This window comes from Glycine max, chromosome 3 (assembly GCF_000004515.6).
Source record: "Glycine max cultivar Williams 82 chromosome 3, Glycine_max_v4.0, whole genome shotgun sequence".
NCBI lineage: Eukaryota > Viridiplantae > Streptophyta > Magnoliopsida > Fabales > Fabaceae > Glycine > Glycine max.
The window spans coordinates 20,041,773-20,062,095 of record NC_016090.4 but is presented as its reverse complement, the minus strand read 5'-3'; the positions used below and the strand labels follow the sequence as shown (position 1 = coordinate 20,062,095).

At 34.8% G+C, this 20,323-nt stretch overlaps 1 protein-coding gene across 2 annotated transcripts; it reads left to right on the top strand.

Annotated features, from left to right (window-relative positions):
- Positions 1 to 15,784: 15,784 nt before the first annotated feature.
- On the top strand, positions 15,785 to 18,759 carry LOC100808588 (uncharacterized). 2 transcript variants are annotated; one of them, XM_041013832.1, is made up of 8 exons: positions 15,805 to 15,976; positions 16,650 to 16,744; positions 17,107 to 17,226; positions 17,359 to 17,437; positions 17,768 to 17,854; positions 17,962 to 18,101; positions 18,173 to 18,235; positions 18,481 to 18,526. In XM_041013832.1, the coding sequence occupies exons 2-7, from the start codon at positions 16,689 to 16,691 to the stop codon at positions 18,192 to 18,194; spliced, it is 504 nt and encodes a 167-aa protein (XP_040869766.1). In that variant the 5' UTR covers positions 15,805 to 15,976; positions 16,650 to 16,688; the 3' UTR covers positions 18,195 to 18,235; positions 18,481 to 18,526. The 2 variants fall into 2 exon arrangements, with proteins under 2 accessions (XP_003520934.1, XP_040869766.1); XM_003520886.5 differs by lacking the exon at positions 17,962 to 18,101 and having other exon boundaries at positions 15,785 to 15,976; positions 18,481 to 18,759.
- Positions 18,760 to 20,323: the final 1,564 nt, after the last annotated feature.

Sequence of the window (20,323 nt, the reverse complement as noted above, 5' to 3'; positions counted from 1 at the left end):
GAGTTCCTCATTGGAGGATACGTAGGAGCAAGAGCCTTGCTTTTGTCGGCCGCCCCATAATCTTTGTCATACTGACCCTGAGGTCACGTGACATGCACCCTTGTATCATCCAAAGGTGGCGGGCCCGATGATACGCGGAGATACCTTACGGTTATCCGCACCCTTTTGTCATCCAGAGGCGGCGGGCCCGATGACAAGCAGAGACCAAGTTTGGTCATTATGCACCCTTGTATCATCCAGAGGCGGCGGGCCCGATGATACGCGGAGATACCTTACGTTATCCGCACCCTTTTGTCATCAGAGCGCAGCCCGATGACAGCAGAAGAACAAGTTTGGTCATGGTCATTCTGCACCCTTGTATCATCCAGAGGCGGCGGGCCCGATGATACGCGGAGATACCTTACGGTTATTCGCACCCTTTTGTCATCCAGAGGCGGCGGGCCCGATGACAAGCAGAGACCAAGTTTGGTCATTCTGCACCCTTGTATCATCCAGAGGCGGCAGGCCCGATGATACGCGGAGATACCTTACGGTTATTCGCACCCTTTTGTCATCCAGAGGCGGCGGGCCCGATGACAAGCAGAGACCAAGTTTGGTCATTCTGCACCCTTTTGTCATCCAGAGGCGGCAGGCCCGATGACAAGCAGAGACCAAGTTTGGTCATTCTGCACCCTTGTATCATCCAGAGGCGGCGGGCCCGAGGATACGCGGAGATACCTTACGGTTATCCGCACCCTTTTGTCATCCAGAGGCGGCGGGCCCGATGACAAGCAGAGACCAAGTTTGGTCATTCTGCACCCTTGTATCATCCAGAGGCGGCGGGCCCGATGATACGCGGAGATACCTTACGGTTATCCGCACCCTTTTGTCATCCAGAGGCGGCGGGCCCGATGACAAGCAGAGACCAAGTTTGGTCATTCTGCACCCTTGTATCATCCAGAGGCGGCGGGCCCGATGATACGCGGAGATACCTTACGGTTATCCGCACCCTTTTGTCATCCAGAGGCGACGGGCCCGATGACAAGCAGAGACCAAGTTTGATCATTCTGCACCCTTGTATCATCCAGAGGCGGCGGGCCCGATGATACGCAGAGATACCTTACGGTTATCCGCACCCTTTTGTCATCCAGAGGCGGCGGGCCCGATGACAAGCAGAGACCAAGTTTGGTCATTCTGCACCCTTGTATCATCCAGAGGCGGCGGGCCCGATGATACGCGGAAATACCCGAGTGGTTATCCGTATAAACATTCTTTTGCTATCTGTAAGACAGAACGCTTGATAGCATGCAGAGACTGACATAGTCTTCTGCACCTTTTGTTCCTCCGGGAACAACAAGTCATTTACATGCGGAAATTTCATGGTCACCCGCGACTCTCGTCAACCGAGAGGAGCGAAATTAGTGTCATACACTGATTTTCGTCCGGGGACCTTTGCTTGATGACATGCGACCATTCTTTGGTCCTTGTGAGGTGCTTGGCATCCATCATTAGGCAATTTGTGAAATTCTGGGAACAACAAGTCATTTGCATGTGGAGATTTTATGGTCACCCGCGACTCTCGTCAAATCGAGAGGAACGAAATTAGTGTCTTATCTTTACTTTCCTTTTATCTCCAATAAAAGACAAGTAAAGAGGGGCAACTGTCATACCCTAATTTCGTCCGGGGACCTTTGCTTGATGACATGCGACCTTTCTTTGGTCCTTGTGAGGTGCTTGGCATCCATCATTAGGCAATTTGTGAAATTCCAGGACGTGCCGAAAAACCAAAAAAATATTGATGCACAATCCGTAAGTTTCCGTGACACACCGGAAATCAAACGGAAGCATCGTTGCATAATTAAGTGAGGTTCTGTAACATTCCGTAAGTCAAAAGGGGGATGATTATGTAATCCGCAAGGTTCCGTAACATTACGGAAAGAAAACAAGTATCGTTACGAAATTCGTAAGTTTCCGTAACTTTACGAAAAAAGAATCACCAAAAAACAGCAGAGGGGGGTGTACTTAGTAAAAATGGGGGTGCAAATAGCACCCAGGCCCACTTGGGCCCTCCAGAAGATTCCTCCAGAAGGCTGTTGCTTCTGGAGGAAGCAACCTGGCTCGCCTGGGCGAGCTGGGCGGCAACCACCTCCCCTATTTTGCTATAAATAGGGGAGGAAGTGAAGAAGGAAGGGGTTCAGCCCCTTAGGCACTTCTCTCTCTTTCGAATTTGCTTGGAAAAATTGTTTCCGTGAAGAAAATCTAAGCCGAGGCGCTTCCGAAACGTTTCCGTAACGTTTTCCGTGAGGAATTTCGCAAAGGTTTCAACCGTTCTTCGACATTCTTCGTTCGTTCTTCATCGTTCTTCGATCTTCAACGGGTAAGTACCTCGAACCAAGCTTTTCGATTCATTCTATGCACCCATGGTGGTCCACATTGTGTTTCGTGCATTTTTATTCTCGTTTTGTTTACTTTTTATACCCCTGTTGACGTGCTTAAGCCATTTTACTTAAGTCATTTCTCGCTTAACTTAAAAATAAAATCAATTTCCACCGAACGTTTGAATTGTATTATCCGTTAACTTCGGTTAAAATGAATTCCGACCGTTCGGTCGTGCCGTAACCACATTGGAATCAAAAAAGAGGTAAAAATAATATAATAATCAAAAAAACATCTTTTAGTAAAATAAAGCGGAAAATCAATCGGACGTTTTTCTCTTTGGGATTTCTCATTCTTAATCGAATTGATTAATAACTAAAGTGAAACCAAGGCTAAAATCAACTCGCCTAGTCAAGCTCGTCCACAAAAATAGGCTTTTGAAGTTTGTCATTTCAATTTCTCGCTAAGTAAAATGGATCATTTTTAAGGTCCAACGCCTTAAAATGATCACCACTTAAGTAAAAAGAATCACTTGATAAGAAAGAACTACGTAGGTCTGATTTTCTCATCCCAAATTGAGGAATACGTAGGAGCAAAGGGAAACACCCTTGTCGACCACAAAAAAAAGAAAAAAATATAAAAAGGGTATAAAGGATATAAGAACATAAAAGGGAACATAAAAATCAAAGTCATGTTTGCACATTCGATTAAAGGCTGCCGTCCCTTGGGACGGACGTGTGGGGTGCTAATACCTTCCCCGTGCGTAAATACAACTCCCGAACCTTTCACTAAGAAGTTCGTAGATCGCGTCTTTTCCGGTTTTTCCGACGTTTTCCTCAAATAAACGTTGGTGGCGACTCCGCGCGTATTCCTTTCGTGGAACACGCATCCCGCGAGTCTCGCGTCGCCCTCCCGCCGAAGGGTAGGTTGCGACAAACTGAAATTTAATTTTTAATGTTTCTGAACACTTCTTTGTATACTACATTGGTAGTGAAATTCATGCTTTTATGCTCATCATCATGAATCAGAATTTTTAATCCTTTTGCTGAGTTGACCCTTGACAATGCAACATATAATTGCCATGAGTGAATACCGGTTTCGGCAAATAAAGTCCAACCATGGATAGTGATTGTCCCTGTGACTTGTTAATTGTCATTGCATAAGATAGCATAATCGGAAATTGTCTTCTTAATAGTTTAAACGGCCAGGGTGATTGTGAAGGGGACATTGACATTCTTGGAATATAAACAGCGAGGCCAATGTTTTTACCTAAGATAATTTCAGCTGCAATTACATGTTTTGCCATCTTTGTTACCACTAATCTAGTACCGTTACATAGACCTTGATTTTGGTCGAGGTTCCTTAACAGCATTATAGGACTTCCAATTTTAAGTTTGATAGAATGAGTTGGCAAACTGGATGTGTTCAATGAAGTAAGGAATTCAGTAGTAATTGATTGGAAATACGAATCCTCACTAGTTTCTGATTTATCAACGGAATCAGAGCTTAGACATTCCATGTGGTCACCTATGATTTGCAAAATTACAATTTCAGTGGTTATATTTTTGGCTGAGCAAGTGTCAATTAAATAAGTAATGATATAATTACCTGGAATGAAGGATAGCACGTAATGATTGATTTGTTCTACCGTTTCATTTGTTGAAGCTAGTATTGCCTTCGATTTAAAGAATTCAGGATTATTGTGGTGCTGATCTAAGTCTGGGAATGTTGATTTGACTATAGCACTAATTGGATCATCATATTGAGTAATGAGTAGATGAGTAGGAATTTGAATTGTAGCATAACCATCGTTTTCATCATCTATAATTCCATCTCCAATGTCTAGAATCCATTTAGCAAATGTGGCAGTTTCTTGTTCATCAACTGATTCTAGATTGCTGTGTAAGCGCATGTTTTTTGTCAAGGTCAATATTTCACACAAATCCCATAGATAGGATGAATTGATTGCTGCATTTACAATGTCTGAGCGGGTTCCTCTTGGGATGGCTGGTAGTATTTGGCGAAAATCTCCACCAAATACTATAACTTTGCCTCCAAATATTTGATTTTAGTTTGATTTATTTGTGATAATATCTCTTCAACTTTGATCAAGCGCTTCAAAACAGAATTTGTGGGCCATTGGTGCTTCATCCCAAATTATTAGACTTGTCTGGTTCAATAATTCTGCTAATTCGGTGCCTTGATGGATATTACATGTTGAGTCTTCAAAAATTGGTACAGGAATTTTAAATCTGGAATGTGCAGTTCTGCCTCCTAGTAATAATAGAGAGGTTATTCCGCTAGAAGCAACAATAATCACAATTTGATTCTCTGCTCTCAATGAACTTGCTAATGTTCTCCATATGAATGTTTTTCCTGTGCCTCCAAATCCGTATAGGAAAAACATTCCTCCTTCATTGTTGTTGACAGCTTGGATAATCCTGTGATAAATTGTTTTTTGTTCATCTGCATTGATAGGTAAGCTAATGTTATATTGAAATGAACATTAATTTAGTCATTGATGGAAAGAATTAAGTGAGGGTAGATTGCCTGTTATTAATAGAATATTAAGAGCATCAATATAATTTATAATTCGCAATGACCATTTTTTGTAAGATGTTAACTATCATTAATAGAATTTATAATATATGAATAGGTAGATTGCCTGTCATGGATGCAAAAAGATGCTCAAATTCTGATCTCGTTGCATCATGGTTGTAGTCGAGTTCTGATAATACCTAGTTGTTTTGTAGGTAGGATGTGAGATTGATATCCTGAGGATATGGCATTGTAGGATAGTCTTTTAGTTATCTTTGGTTTATGTGCAATAGTTTTTCAATTTCAATCAATGTCAAATTTCTAAGAGTATCATCATTGATCTGTACTTCTAAGAAAAAAAAAAAGCAAGTTGTTAGTCAATAAAAAATAAAAATCAAGTTGTTAGTGAATGATTGTGACCATTGCAGTGGAACATAAAAACTGTCACAGCCTACCTGAGTTGATTGTTGATTTAGTATATTGATATGCAATGTCATCAGCTAGCCAATGCCAACATTGATTCCAAACTTCTTCAGGTTTGCTCATGGCACCCGTTAATAGAATTAATACAAACAATTTCCTTAGATAATCAGTTGTGCCCTTGTCCTTGGCCTCTTTGATTGCCTCAACATATTCTCTGTCATCTTGTAGAAAGCCCATTGCAAAACATGCTTCTCTATATGTTGGATATTGGAAAAGCAAATATTCTCCAAGCAGCTTCACAGGGAGAAATGTATCTGTGATATAGGTTGGTTAGTAAAAATAATAGTGAGAAAATAAATTATGCAGGTTAAGATGAAATTACCTGCAATCTAGATATTCTTTAAGTTCATCATTTTGAATATTTACATTTTGAGCTGCGTTATTGCTATCAGAAAGCATAACAGCAGTCACCCTGTCATAGCCTTTGTTTATGTATTTAAATAAATATTTGATTGAAGTACTTTGATTACACCATTCAATATTTATATGAGCCCAATATTTTTTCAGTAATTTTGGATTGTAAGGTACTACATATCTGTTATCAATGATAACACCATTCTTTGAAATTGAATGACCATTGTTTCTTCTACGATAGACTGGATAACCGTTTGAATCCAAAAGAGTCTGAGGCTGAAATTGTTTAGGATAAAAATGACTGCATTTGCCTTCTTTCATACATGGAGAGTTGGGTTGTCAAATTCCGCATGGGCCATGTATCATATGGTTCTCCACCAATCTGTAGAGTTCTGGGTCATCTTGATGGGAAGGTATTTCAGCTTATATTATCTGATCAATGTCAGTTGAAGATGGATATTTATTGTCTGGATGTAGAAATAGTAATAAATGCACGTGAGGGAGTCCTCGCTTTTGAAACTCTATAGTATGCATATCTGTGATCCACAAAAGATAAAGTTATGATGGTAAGTATAATTCTGTATTTCATATCTGTAAAAGTGTTGGTTAAATTGTAATATTTTAGCTATTAATATCTATGTTATAGAACAAAGAAAAATGTCCAAATGACCAACTAATATTTGTATTTAATTTAAGTATAAAAATTATGGTAAACTAAACTCTATAATATGCATATCTGTGATTCACAAAAGATAATGTTATGATGGTAAGTATAATTCTGTATTTCATATCTGTAAAAGTGTTGGTTGTTGGTTTGAGATTCAAAGGTGAAAGTAATCTACGAATTTCAGGCCAATTTGGATTACAGGTTAGAGTAATAAAAAGATTTGGAAAACCAACATGACTGCATATTGTCATACCATCAAAGTAAAGTTGATTCATATAACGTGGGCTCCCAACAAACGTTGAGGGTAAGATGACTCTTTTTCCCTTGGTTAAGCCTTTAGCTGTTCCAGTATCCAATGAAGTTTGTAAGCTAGAATACTTATCAACTCTAAGCTTCTTTTGGTTGTTTCTGATATAGCTAAGTCTTTCAGATTCCACCATGGTATAACCTTCAACAATGAATTGTTGAAATAATTTTCGAGAATGCAATAAAGTTTGTGCTTCATTTGACCTGGACTGAAGTCTATAAGCAAACCACTCTCTCATTGTCAGACGGTTTTGCTTTCTTTTTTTGCTGGATGAAGTACAACGGTGAAGTATGTCAGCTCTATATCCGTCTTCTCCATAAAGAAAAAGTAGAGGATACTGTAGTGGTAGATAGCTAGGATGAAGTTCATGGATTCTTTGTAATTCTCCATTTTGAGTTTCAACAATAATATCTCTTTTTGAGCCTGGATGAAAATCGCCAACAATAAGAGCAGCAATTTTCGGAACATTAGGCATATTATATACACGGCCATCTTTTCCCCGAGCAGCTATGAGTTGCAATTTGATATTATTGGCTTGATCACCTACCAATCTATCTCTGGCCATTCTAAAACTTTTAGCATGAGAATTGTGTTGATCGAGCATGTGACTTAAAGTTGAAACAATATGATTCTGAATTCCGGAATATTGACTGAAAAAACAATATTTAAAAATATTCATAACTGCACAAACTATTGTAAGTGAATGAATAATTTTCTCACTGATAGAAATAAAAGAACTTCTACCTCATGACATTAATTCTATTTTGCACTTCATTTTCTGTGTCAAAGATATATAGCTGTGCTAATTTGGGTTTTTTTTCCCAGGCATTGGAAATAGACTGCCTATTCTATGGCATGGTTGCCCCTGTATTCTGATTGTAGGTGGTCCTCTTGAATTATTAATTGTTTTATCTAGCTTAATTCCAGCAGAAGTAAAGGCAAACATCATGTTGTATGCTCGTAAGTTATGTTGATAATTTTTACTATCAATTGTATCATCATGAAATAAAAGTTGTTGGAGATATTGGGGTGGATTTTGTAATAATGGCAATTCAACTTTGTCATCTCCACAACATAAACTGAACCTTGGATTCTGACAATTCTTATTTTTTGATATTCTTTCATCATACCACATTTGTGCATTACAATATCTACATTGGATGAGTTGATCACCAAGATCAGAATATCCTAAAATTGTTCAATATCATAGTACAATATCATGATAAGAATTTTGAATATTAATTTAAGAGCATGTACGGTAGCATCTGAAACTGGAAATCAGAATTATAGTCATTACCTTCAGTGTTGATTACAGACTGATTAGTTGGAGATTGACAATCCTCGAAGGGAGTCATAAAATTAGAGCCTGAACCTGCATAAATTAGAAATACATATAATAGCAATATTTGAAACATAGCAAAAAAGAGCACGAAACATTTTTTTTTAGTACCTTGTGTGGATTCAGAATTTTCACTTTCTGATGAATCAGAAACAATCACTAAAAAATAGAGAGGAAACAAAAGAAAATGTGAATAAGGCAGCTAAGTAAATTGATTTCTTGTAGAACATGTTATATGAGATGTCTCACTATTATATTCTGAAGTGCAATTAACTATTGGTTGTGAAGATGACTGAGCATGACCATGTCGCTTCAGCTGCATAATACGTTTTCTGTTGGTCCTCGCTTTTGCAGAATTAGATCTCTTTGCATGTTGATAGTTCTGCATGTTGAAAATGACTAAAGGCAGAATTGAGTGAATTATAAACTAAACAATAGATTTATGTTGAAACGAAGAACCAAACGCTTATTTTAAATCTACAGAAACTACAATAAAATTAGAAGATGGAATAAATCGGAGATGAGACATTTCATTGGTTATGGATTATAGACTGACTATTAGTGGTGACATAAATTAGAAATACATATAATAGCAATGTTTGAACCATAGCAAAAAAGAGCATGAAGCATTTTTTTCCAGTACCTTGTGTGGATTCAGAATCTTCACTTTTTGATGAATCAGACACAATCACTAAAAAATAGAGAAAAAACAAAAGAAAATGTGATTAAGGCAGCTAAGTAAATTGATTTCTTGCAGAACATGTTATATGAGATGTCTCACTATTATATTCTGAAGTGCAGTTAACTATTGGTTGTGAAGATGACTGAGCATGATCATGTCGCTTCTGCTGCATAATACGTTTTCTGTTGATCCTGGCTTTTGCAGAATCAGATCTCTTTGCATGTTGATAGTTCTGCATGTTGAAAATGACTAAAGGCAGAATTGAGTGAATTATAAACTAAACAATAGATTTATGTTGAAACGGAGAACCAAACGCTTATTTTAAATCTACAGAAACTACAATAAAATTAGAAGATGGAATAAATCGGATATGAGGCATTTCATTGGTTATGGATTATAGGCTGACTATTAGTGGTGGAATTTCCTGGATTAGATATGTTTGCATGTTGCTAATTCTGTATATTGAAAAAGGGTAATGATAGAATTGACTAAATTGTAAGGTAAAGAGATGAGACCAAAGGTAGATGACATAGCAAAACTATGATGCAACATTAACAGCTAGTAAAATTGGTAATATAGAAATCATGACACTTGGTTTCGGGAAAAATTGGGTTTTGGGACTGTTGCTAAGCTTGCAATGAAAGATATTGTCTATTTAGGACTCTGGTGTCAATCTAGACACACAAACCAAGGCCATAATGGAAAATAGGTAAGGTAGAAATGATCATAGTCATTGGCAGAAATATTGACTTCTGTAACTGCTACTAAGCTTGCAATGGAAGACATTGTATATATATATTGATGAATTTTGCATTCACTAACACAAATTTGTTTAATTTGTACGCTCAAATCTATTAGCTTATGTGTTCAACTTGAAATATGAAATTTCTATTTTACATCTTTTATTTGGCATTATGTAACCTTGTCCAACACATCACAAATTTTTCTTTGATTTCTCTTGGCCATAGATTAGACCTGTTTTATATAGTTCTACTTTGTTGTAGTTAAAATCAAGATTATAGTTGCGTAAGCCATCAATGAAGTTAAAAATTGCAACTGAAATATCGAACACATGATTTTAGCAAAGCAGTGATAGCTAAAAAAATGGAGTGATAACATTCATGGAAAACACATTTCAAATGAGGAAATATGATGTCAGGATAGAAACTTTGATTAATTTAAAGAGCACCTCGATTGAGAAGGAAAACTGAAACTAAAAATTTAACACAATCCTCTGCATTCTATTTTTTTCTTAATCTGGTTTTTTTCCTGTTATTTTCACGCAATTCAGATGGGAATGGAATTCATTAAGCAGTTAACCAAGAAACAGATTAAGAACATGAGAATATCGAGTATCAACATGATCACCAATGTAGCTATAAATTTTCCTCTTTGGTTGTTTTCTAATATTTGATGTTATTTGAACACCAATTTATCTCCTTCACCGTTTTTTTATTTAGGCTAACTCCTCCATTAATTTGTTACAACCATATAGACCATCAAAGGTATGATAAACAACAATTCAATTGTATCGAGGACAACCAAACAATGAATACTACGAAAATCAATTGTTTTCAGTGCCATATTTAATATAAGAAAACTTGCAATACTACAGCAGGAACACAATATGGACAGATCTCAATTTAGAACGTCTAAAAGCATGAATCCAAAAAAACCGGTTTTCAAATGATCAAAGCATCAGCATACTGGGAAAAAACGCCAGGGGAATCGGCAAATGCAGTGGTAACAAAAACTACATAATTGCATGTTCAATATGACAATATTTTAATAGCACCATGAAAACACAACAATAAGAATCTGGAATCAGCTAAATTGGCTCTTATGAGAATGTCTTGTTAATTTGTTAGACGATAGTTGGGCTGGGGAAATTTGCGAGCTCCCTAACTAATCATCAACTTCATCAGATGAAATCCGTTTTTTGGGCGTTAAAGGCAATCCGGCAACCGAATCATGGTCAGCTATGACAGACAGAGATTGTTGCATAAAGCATAAACTGATAAATAAAAAACAATATAAGATATCAATGTTCATGACAGCAACATTAACTCACACATTCAGCATGTGTAGTATTATTGCAATCAACATTGGAAGGATCTATTTTGGAACATGCCTGCACCATATATAAGTTGATGATAGTCAAACTCATGAATCATATCATTATGACAACAATGACTAAAATAGATATCAGAAAAGAACACCTCACAATCAGGCAGCATCTCGAGAACAACATTGATCAAATCTAGGTCATTTGAGTATCTAAGAACAACTGCATTTTTTAATTTTGATTGAATCCTGACCTTAAAAGCAAGCACATGACCCAACAATTTGTCAAGTGCTTGAGGGGAAGCATTCAAATCAAGATCACCATTCTGCCAGAAACAGCACAAATTCACCAGCTACCAGTTACAACTCAAAGAACAAAATATAATACATAAAATGAGAAGCAGCATATGATAAGGCATGAACATACTTCAATCTTGACCCTATTCACATCATCAGCTATTTCACCAATCAATTCAGCACATTCATGGTCCCAGAGCAAAAACTTGCTACTCTCATTGTTTTGGGTAACCATGACTTCAACTCTATACCTACCAATTTAGATGCTAGTCAAAAACAAAATGTTGAATAAAGCATGCTAATGGACTAAAACTCCAATTACCTCAGAACAGGCTGATCATTATCCTTGTCACATCTGCATGTGAATGGTCCTGTTTGGATGTCAGTTTTCCTATGACATTGAACACAAGCTGGATAACACCATGAATGGTTATCCATGACTATTTTGCTAATAGTCCCCACCGTAACACAAACAACGTCCTTTTAAAAAACCATAACAATCAAATTGCCAACAATAAAATGCCATTGTTAGACACATTAGCTATAATATATGAATGCGAACAAATCTTGGCAAATTCGACTTCCAATTGCAATGAATATAAAATAAACACAGATAACATGTCCACCTTAGAAATGACATTGATTTCTAAAATAGTTTTGGCTTCAGCTTCTGAAAGAAATGAATCCTTTGATGATAGCTGGCTTCCCCCTGAAACTTGTGAACTTGCTTGATCGCCAGGTAGCAAAACTGGACTCACCTCAATACCTAAATCTAAAAGCCTAAGGCAATCGGATAAATAGAATAAAGCAACAGAAAATAGTCAAGACGATTGACAAATGAATTTAACAACCACAGAGCAAAGATGATAAGCAAAATACCTCTCTTTAAATTCCTGAATTTCCAATATAGGATCATTAATCAATAGTTTTTACGCCTTGAAGGAATTGCTCACTGAAGCTGGATAACTTCCTGTAAATGCCAAGAACAGCAACAACAAAACTCATCTATTGAGTATCCAAATCAGTAAATAAAATATCATACTTACCCTGCGCATCTTTTATTTTGGTATGTGTCAATATAATAACCATCGGCCCATCATCCCCACGTTCATTCAAATAGGATAGGAACTGAGTACAGTAATTCTCCCAAAGTGTGCAAGACTTACAACAAAGAAACAACATTACATCCATCACCTCATAAGGATAAAATAGACATAAGCACCATGCAAAATGACAAATAAAATCCTCAACAATATAAACTCTAAATAACCAAATATACATAGGAGATAGCAAAAACTGTGATTAACCATAACCTCAAATCCTTCATTCTAAAAACAACCCTGGTATTTTTTTGATGAAACATGCCGAAAGACCACCTGATCAACGACCCCAATAATATCTTAAACCACCAGAAATGAAAATAGGTCATTGAAAAAACCCCAAAGAAGTTATGATCAAAATGAAAGCACAAATTATGACTGTACTCACCAACCAACAGGCCAGACACAAAATTGCCAGCAACAACATTTGCAAATTCAACAAATCTAAATTCCTTAAAAGGCAGTTCATGCAAATCAGCTTCTCTAACAACCGTCACTCCAATAAAAAATAACTTGTACTTATGTTCGCACACTCTAAATTGACCATCATTCTTGACAACTTTGAAATTATGCATAACATAAGTGCAATTCTCTTTCAAATCAGCTTTCCAAGGCTTGAGGTGGTCCGATTTACAAATAGCATGAATTTGATCACCCTGAAATATGCAAACTATATAATCAATAAATGATATGAACAACAATCCAACAATCAAATAGAGAGCACAAAATATACCTCAGAATCAACAAAAACCATTTCCGCTTGCTCAGACTTGTTGGGAGTCCCAACGAACCAAAGATCGGTGATCCTAACAGCAAGCTTAAGCGTATCTTTTGATCCATCAATAGACCTAATCTTGTCAGGAATCCTCGCCATAAAATTACATAGACCTGCCAATTCTAAACGAAAAATGTAATAAATCCAAAACGATGCAAATGCTATGTAAAGAATGATTGTCAATTTAGAATAGAAAATTATGCTAACAAAAAATAGAATAGCAACACAGACTTAAATGACACATGCAATAACATTTCAATCAATGACAAAATACCATAAAAACTATGATACTATTCGTTGAACTACTAAGCCAATACATGCAACAACCTGAACCAAAAAAGAAAAGCCAAATCAACAAATAGCAGAGAAGCAGAAACAAAAATTATATCTCCGAACAAATAATATTGCAACCATCAACAAACAAATAAAAGGGTCAAAAACAAACACAACAAAGTTCAACTTTTGCAAAACAGAATACCAACTCATCCTTAAACCACACATGCAATAAGATTTCCATCAATGCCAACATACCACAAAAAGTATTAGACTATCAATTAATCTAGTCAGCCAATACATGCAACAACCTCAACTCAAAAACAAAATAGGCAAGTCAGCAAACAGTAGAAAAGCAAAGCGGAAATACTATATCTCTAAAACAATAATATGGTTAATAAAAAATCACGCAAATGCAATCCAACCACCGAAATCAGTGAAAAGAGACTAAAAACAAAATACCCAACTCAGCAAACAACAAAAAAACAGAACCAAATAATTATAGCTCTAAAGGAATAATATGATTAATCCAAAACCATGCAAATGCAATCCAACGAACAACAGACAAATGGAAGCCCACAAAAAGAAAACCAAGAATTTGTAAATAATAAAAAACAGAACAGAACACGTGCCAGAGGAACATAAACATGCAGAAACCAAAATCACCAAACAACAAAAACCTGACAAAATCACACATGCACAACAGACAAACAATAATATGGTTAATCAAAAAACACACGTGCACAACAGACGAACAATAATATGATTAATAAAAAACCATGTAAATACAATCCAACCATCGAAGCCAGTGAAAAGAGACAAAAAACAAAATAGCCAACTAAGCAAAAAGCAAAAAAAAAACAGAATCAAACAATTATAGCTCTAAAGGAATAATATGATCAATCCAAAACCATGTAAATGCAATCCAAAGAACAACTGACAAATGCAAGCCAACGAAAAGAAAAGCAAGAATTTAAGAAAAGCAAGAATTTGTGAACAATAAAGAATAAAACAGAACACGTGCTAGAAGAACATAAACATGCACAGACCAAAACCACCAAACAACAAAAAACTGACTCGAACCTTCAATCACAGAAGAACGGAAATCACGAACTGGAAACCACAACCTCACACCAAAAGACGGAAGCCAACTAAAAACAAATGAAAAAAGTGAAACAAATGCAAACCCAGCATAAATCAGCAGCTTGGAACTTGCTAATCAGCAGCTTGGAACTTGCTAGTGAAAGGAGTCAAAAACGCTACAAAGAAGCCACGTACACCACCAACCACCAAAACTGGACACCAAGCTACGTGGCTTAAAACCATAACCATATAACCATAAAATAACACATGGCAGCAAGGAGGCAGAAAACCAACCCAACCTAGGCGGGCATAAATGACCAAAAAATAAAAAAAATTGTACAGGTGTCAAGCTCTCAGCTATGGGTATTTTGACCAAAAAACCAAAAAATTGGACAGCTGTCAAGCTCTCAACCATGAGTATTTTTGTATTTTCCACATACTTCATTTTTAGTATATAGATATTGATGTATTATTATAGATTTTAAACATATTAAATATTTAAATTATTTTTTTATTATGAATATTTAAAATAAAAATTTAAATATAATTATATAAAGATGTAATATAGATATTTTCATAATATAAATTTATAAATTATATTTTAATTAAAATTCATGATAAATAAATATTTTAAATTATATTTTGGAGAAAAAAATATTTATTGTCTTGGACTTTCTAAATTTCTTGGTTTTAGGACGTAATTCACCTTTAAACATTTTGGTCCTTAAAATTTTAATAATAAATATTTTTAGAACATCTTTAGTGGAAAGAATGCATTTTATGTTTTTAGATAATTTTTTATGAGTCCCATGATATTAGATGAGATGCAAGAACTTTTTTTATTTTTGTTCTAGTGGTAGAATTAATTTAGATTTTTAGATTTTTATTTGCACAGAAAAAAATTTCTCTTAAATGACATTAAAAAACAATATTTTTAAGAGCCCAAAAAAGACTTATTTTCAAAAGTTTGGTGACCATAACTTAGATGATGAAATACAAGTACTAAATAAGAATTTTACAAATTATATAAAGTAAACCATACTCCCTTTAAATTTAAAAAAGTTGGTTAACAATAATTAATTACATCAATCTCAATTAAAAATAAATTATTTTATCAAATTAGGATTCGTTGAAATTTGATATATTAAGAAAAAGGAGTCATTGAATTAAATTTTCTATTAAATTATGGGTACTTTAGAGATAAACTTGTTAAATAAAATAAAATTTGTTGAGATTTTCATATCTTTAAGTTCAAGATTAAAGATTTTTTTTCTCATATTCAAAATGGGGAGGAGTATTTTTCACTTATATTTTAATTTATATATTTATATTAAAATTTTATGTAATATATAATTATATAAAAATGTTTATTTTAAACATTCATAGTAAAAAAAACAGTTAAATATATAAATTATACTTTAATTTATATATTTAAAATATAAATAATACATTACCGAAAGTAGAAACGAGTTCCAGCCACATTAACACTGCGTTTGGTTATAACTTTGTAACTTCCAATCCTATCCGTCTATACACATCCAACGGTTCAAAATAAGCTTGCTGGAGAGGTTGGAGAGACACTACATGCACACTTGTTGGTGTACGACTTGAGTTGGGAACGATTTCAGGAGCAATATTATCTTCGATTTTCAGTTACCGGTACTATTTTTCTTTTACCAACTTTTAGTTACTGAATCAATCAAACCGTTGTTGAATTTCAATTTCGAAGTTTGTTTATCCTCTTTTAGTAACAGATGCATTTGTTGCGTTCTGCACCGCTTCTTTGCTAGTATTTAGTTTGATCATTTTGCAATGCCACCTGATTTTGGATTTCTCACTTTTTGTGGTTATACTTATTTTCTTCCGTGCTATGCCTATTAATTAATGATTCTAAACACACGCAGGCTAAGCATGTTTATTAATTTTGAATTTGATCGAGCATTTTATTATTATGCATGTAAATGAGATTATGCACGGTGGATTATAATAATCAGGAGATGCTATTATAATATGCTTTAGCAGTTTTGACTGGTTAGTACCTTTGGATACTGAAGATGGGATGCCATTATGATTTGCTCACTAGCTGTTTGATAAAATGCTCCAGTTGAATCTTTTTGTATAAGATGTGGTTTTGGTGCGTTTGATAGTGTGCACTGTTAGAATTATCGTGTGCTTAATGTAATCAACTTAAGGAATTAGTTCCCTGAGCTAGTGGTACGGAGTGAAGTATGAAATTTTGACCAATTTGTTTGGTTAGTAATTATCTGTGGATAAGAAGGTAGATAGTATTAATGTAAACAACACTTGGATATAACATTTGTTTATGTTGCAGGGACTGGATAGTTTCACCTGTTGCGCACTACTCTGTGAAATGGAAGATCCATCATTTTTCGATCGAATGATCAGTCATCTGAGAGCAACTTGCATGTATGACTTCCTCAATATGATGCTTATTTGAAAATTTTGGCACATCAACTACCAGTGTCACTTTGCCGTGAATGATTGATTTTTATTATTAATTAATAATAGTATGAAACAGTAATAGTTGTTTAACTGAGGAATTGTTCGGTCATATCTATAAATCTTTGGAAGCTAATTTCAAAACTTTGTATATTACTTTAGGTTAGGTGGGCATTGACTATGGTAGCATAGTTTGCACAATTTAAATGATAGCTGTGTGATGGTGTTTTTAACTTGTTATGGCACAGTGCTCCCATGGATTATTCTTGGAGCAGTCTCACCTGATCTGATTCTTTTCTTTATTCTTGGAATTTTTGTGATAATATAAGGCACTATACTGGTTATCCAAAGGACCTTGGACCATCACAGGTTATTCATTTTACCTCCGAGCGTGAGTTTGTCAATCTCCTTCACGAAGGTTTCCCTGTGGTTGTTGCATTTACCATCAGGTGATCTGTAGTCAGCTTCTGGATTTTCATTTGGTTCCCCCTACATTGAATATGACTTTTGGTCTGAATGGAAAGGAAGAAGAAGGAAAGTAAAAAGACTTTGGAATAACTATTTGCTATTTAATAATTCAGGGGGAACTACACACGGCATCTTGACAAAGTATTAGAAGAATCTGCTGCTGAGTTTTATCCAAATGTAAAATTTATGCGTGTAAGTTATTTTTCATTGATTCACTTTTTTAAGTGTTGGTAGTCATATCAATAACATCATACATGATGAAGCATATCACCGACTCATCAAATATAATCACAAAAAACAGAGACACTTGCCCTTATTAGTTTGCAATGAGTTGGAGACTTGGAGTTTACTTTTGACTGAGGAGTGTGTGCACTAGGTCCACAATAAAATTAATATTTTATAATGTTCCTTACTTCCTTTCTGTAATTTATTGCTTGGGAATAATTTACTATTTCCTTAGGTTTTGTCTACTTATTTTCTATGCACTCTGTAACAGGGTTGTTATTTTCTGGTGCTTTGTAGGTTGAATGTCCAAAATATCCTGGGTTTTGTATAACTCGGCAGAAAAAGGAGTATCCATTTGTTGAGATATTTCACAGTCCAACACATGTATGGTATTCCTTAGTCCTCACCTGTTAACTACAGTATCATGATATCATCAATTCACTGCCTATTGTTGTATAACATGGTTTTAATTCATAGGTTAATCTTTTCAGTACAGTATCATGATCTCATCACTTCACTCCTTATACAGCTCGGGGAATTGGGAAAAACTAATAATAATAGAAGTTTGTTTTGATTGCATGAATAAGCAGAGCATATATTCAGCTGCAATAACATGGTTTTTAATTCACAGGTTAATCTTTTCAGTGACTACTACCCCATGTAAATCTATTTTTTAACTTGAGACTTATGTTTTTAATACAGGCAGCTAACCAGGGAAGGGTAGCTGATCCAAACATTACTAAGTACAACGTGAAGGTCTTGCCTGTAAGTCGTTTTGCTCTCCAAAGCCTTAAGAGTTCTTCTTCAGGCAAATTGTAGCATCTATTACTGATTATGATTATTTGTATTATGAACTCCTTTTCTCAAACAAATATGCAAAATATATCTATATCTAGGTGGTAAATCTAGTAATGCTGCATCAATTTTCTTTTGAACCTGCCTGACAAATATCTTTGCTTCCATTTGTGAAATAATGTAATTTTGTCCCATTTTCATCTGTGTACTTGCAGTTCAACTACGATGTTAGTGCTTATGGATTTAGAGAATTCTTCAAGCGACATGGTATACGGGCATCAGATCCAAAGTAGGGGGGGGGGGGGGGGGGAAGTTCTATCTTTTATACACCTAAGTTCCATACCCCATCATGCTACCTGTTTTAACAATCTGTAATTCTGTATATCTTCACAAATTCTCAATTTGGGGACAATTTTATTTATCTGTACGGTTGATGCTCAAACCTATAACTATGGTTTTGTAATTTTGTTCTCGTCATGGACACCTTTTTTGTCTTTTCCTTTTATTTAAGCATTTTCAATTTCAAATTCTCATTCACTTACCAAACATTGAAAAGTATATATTTAAAAAAGTGTGTTTGTTTAATTTAAAGAAGACAGGAATGAATAACTATTAGATGCAACAAATCTCTGAAGAGCTTTGATGCCATCATAAGAATGAAATACAAATTGATATAATTCTTATTCTAATGAAAGAAATGAAACAAAAGTTCCTTATTGTGTATGTCAACCGAGACATGACTCTAAGTCTCTTTGTGTTTATGTGCTTGAGACCTGAGGATTGTATATCTCATCGGTCTTATGTCGGTCGAGGTATGACTTCCTCCATATATCTCATGATGATCGATTGATCCCATACCAATGAAAATATTCACCTTTATAACCTCCCTAAACTGGTTATGATTATTCAAAGAATGTCATTACAAGATGTCCATAATAGTGATTTATGGAGGGGTTAAGGTCGAAGGTATCGATTACTAGGTGAAGGAGGAGGTTGCGTGAATAAGAATTTCTAAAGCTGAACTAAGATGACATATTATCCTTGTCTCAAGTGAATGTTTTTGTGTTAGATCTCGTAAATTCTTGGTAAGATTTAGTTTCAAGAACACTTATATATGAGTAACCATAAAATGTGATCTAACCAACTTGTGACAACTATAATAACCACTAATGACCTCTACAACTAATTAGCCAGACTAAACTCTCATTGCTCAACACACAAGACAAAACTTGGTAAGCAGTTCTTTCATTCAAATTCGAGAACCCAATTAAAAAGAAGGTTTTTTTTAATGACTTATTTAAAAATGACAAATTGTTCAATGACCTAATACAAATTTTCAAAGTCTAAGTCATATGTGCATGACAGTATTCTCACTTATGCAGGTTGAGAATACTGATTTACAACTTACATAGTTGCAAAGGTAAGAATAGTTGCCTCAAGATGTGAGAATATTAAACCACAAGACTTAACAATTTTTAATTAGCTCTCTCTCTTTTTTTTTTTACACTTTTGGTTCCTTATAATTATTTGTTGTGACCTAATTAAAAAAAAGTACAAGTTTAAAAATCCCATTGAAAAAAGTTTAAAAATCTAATTATAAATTATAAATTCTCAAATAAATCTAGACGACTAGACCTACAAATTAATTTTATCTAGAATATACACCATGCACTGTGATACCGCATGCGTATCACACACTAAGGAGAAAACAACCACAACCAAAATTGCCGTTTTTTTTAGATTTTAAAGATGCTATTTGATTTATATTTTTAATAGAATTACGTTTGATAAAAAATTTAAATGATTGAACATAATTAAATTGTGTGTTGAAATTATTTTTATGACTAAATTATAATTTTTATCCCCTTTAATTCTTAATATACGATTTTAGTCTCCTTATTTTTTACATAATTTTTGTCTAATTTTTAAACTCACATACATTTTTATTTTATTTTAATTAATTAAATTATTTTTAAATAAATGTTAACTTTCATCTCATCACAATATTAATACATCATTAGTCAATTGTAAAGTTAAACGGTAAGATTGGATCAAATT

Excerpts from the sequence above, each read along its gene's own strand:
- LOC100808588 (XM_041013832.1), top strand. The coding sequence starts at position 16,689 with ATGGAAGATCCATCATTTTTCGATCGAATGATCAGTCATCTGAGAGCA. Across the intron at positions 17,227-17,358 it reads GTTGTTGCATTTACCATCAG|GGGGAACTACACACGGCATC; the intron begins GTGATCTGTAGT and ends TTAATAATTCAG. Across the intron at positions 17,438-17,767 it reads CAAATGTAAAATTTATGCGT|GTTGAATGTCCAAAATATCC; the intron begins GTAAGTTATTTT and ends GGTGCTTTGTAG.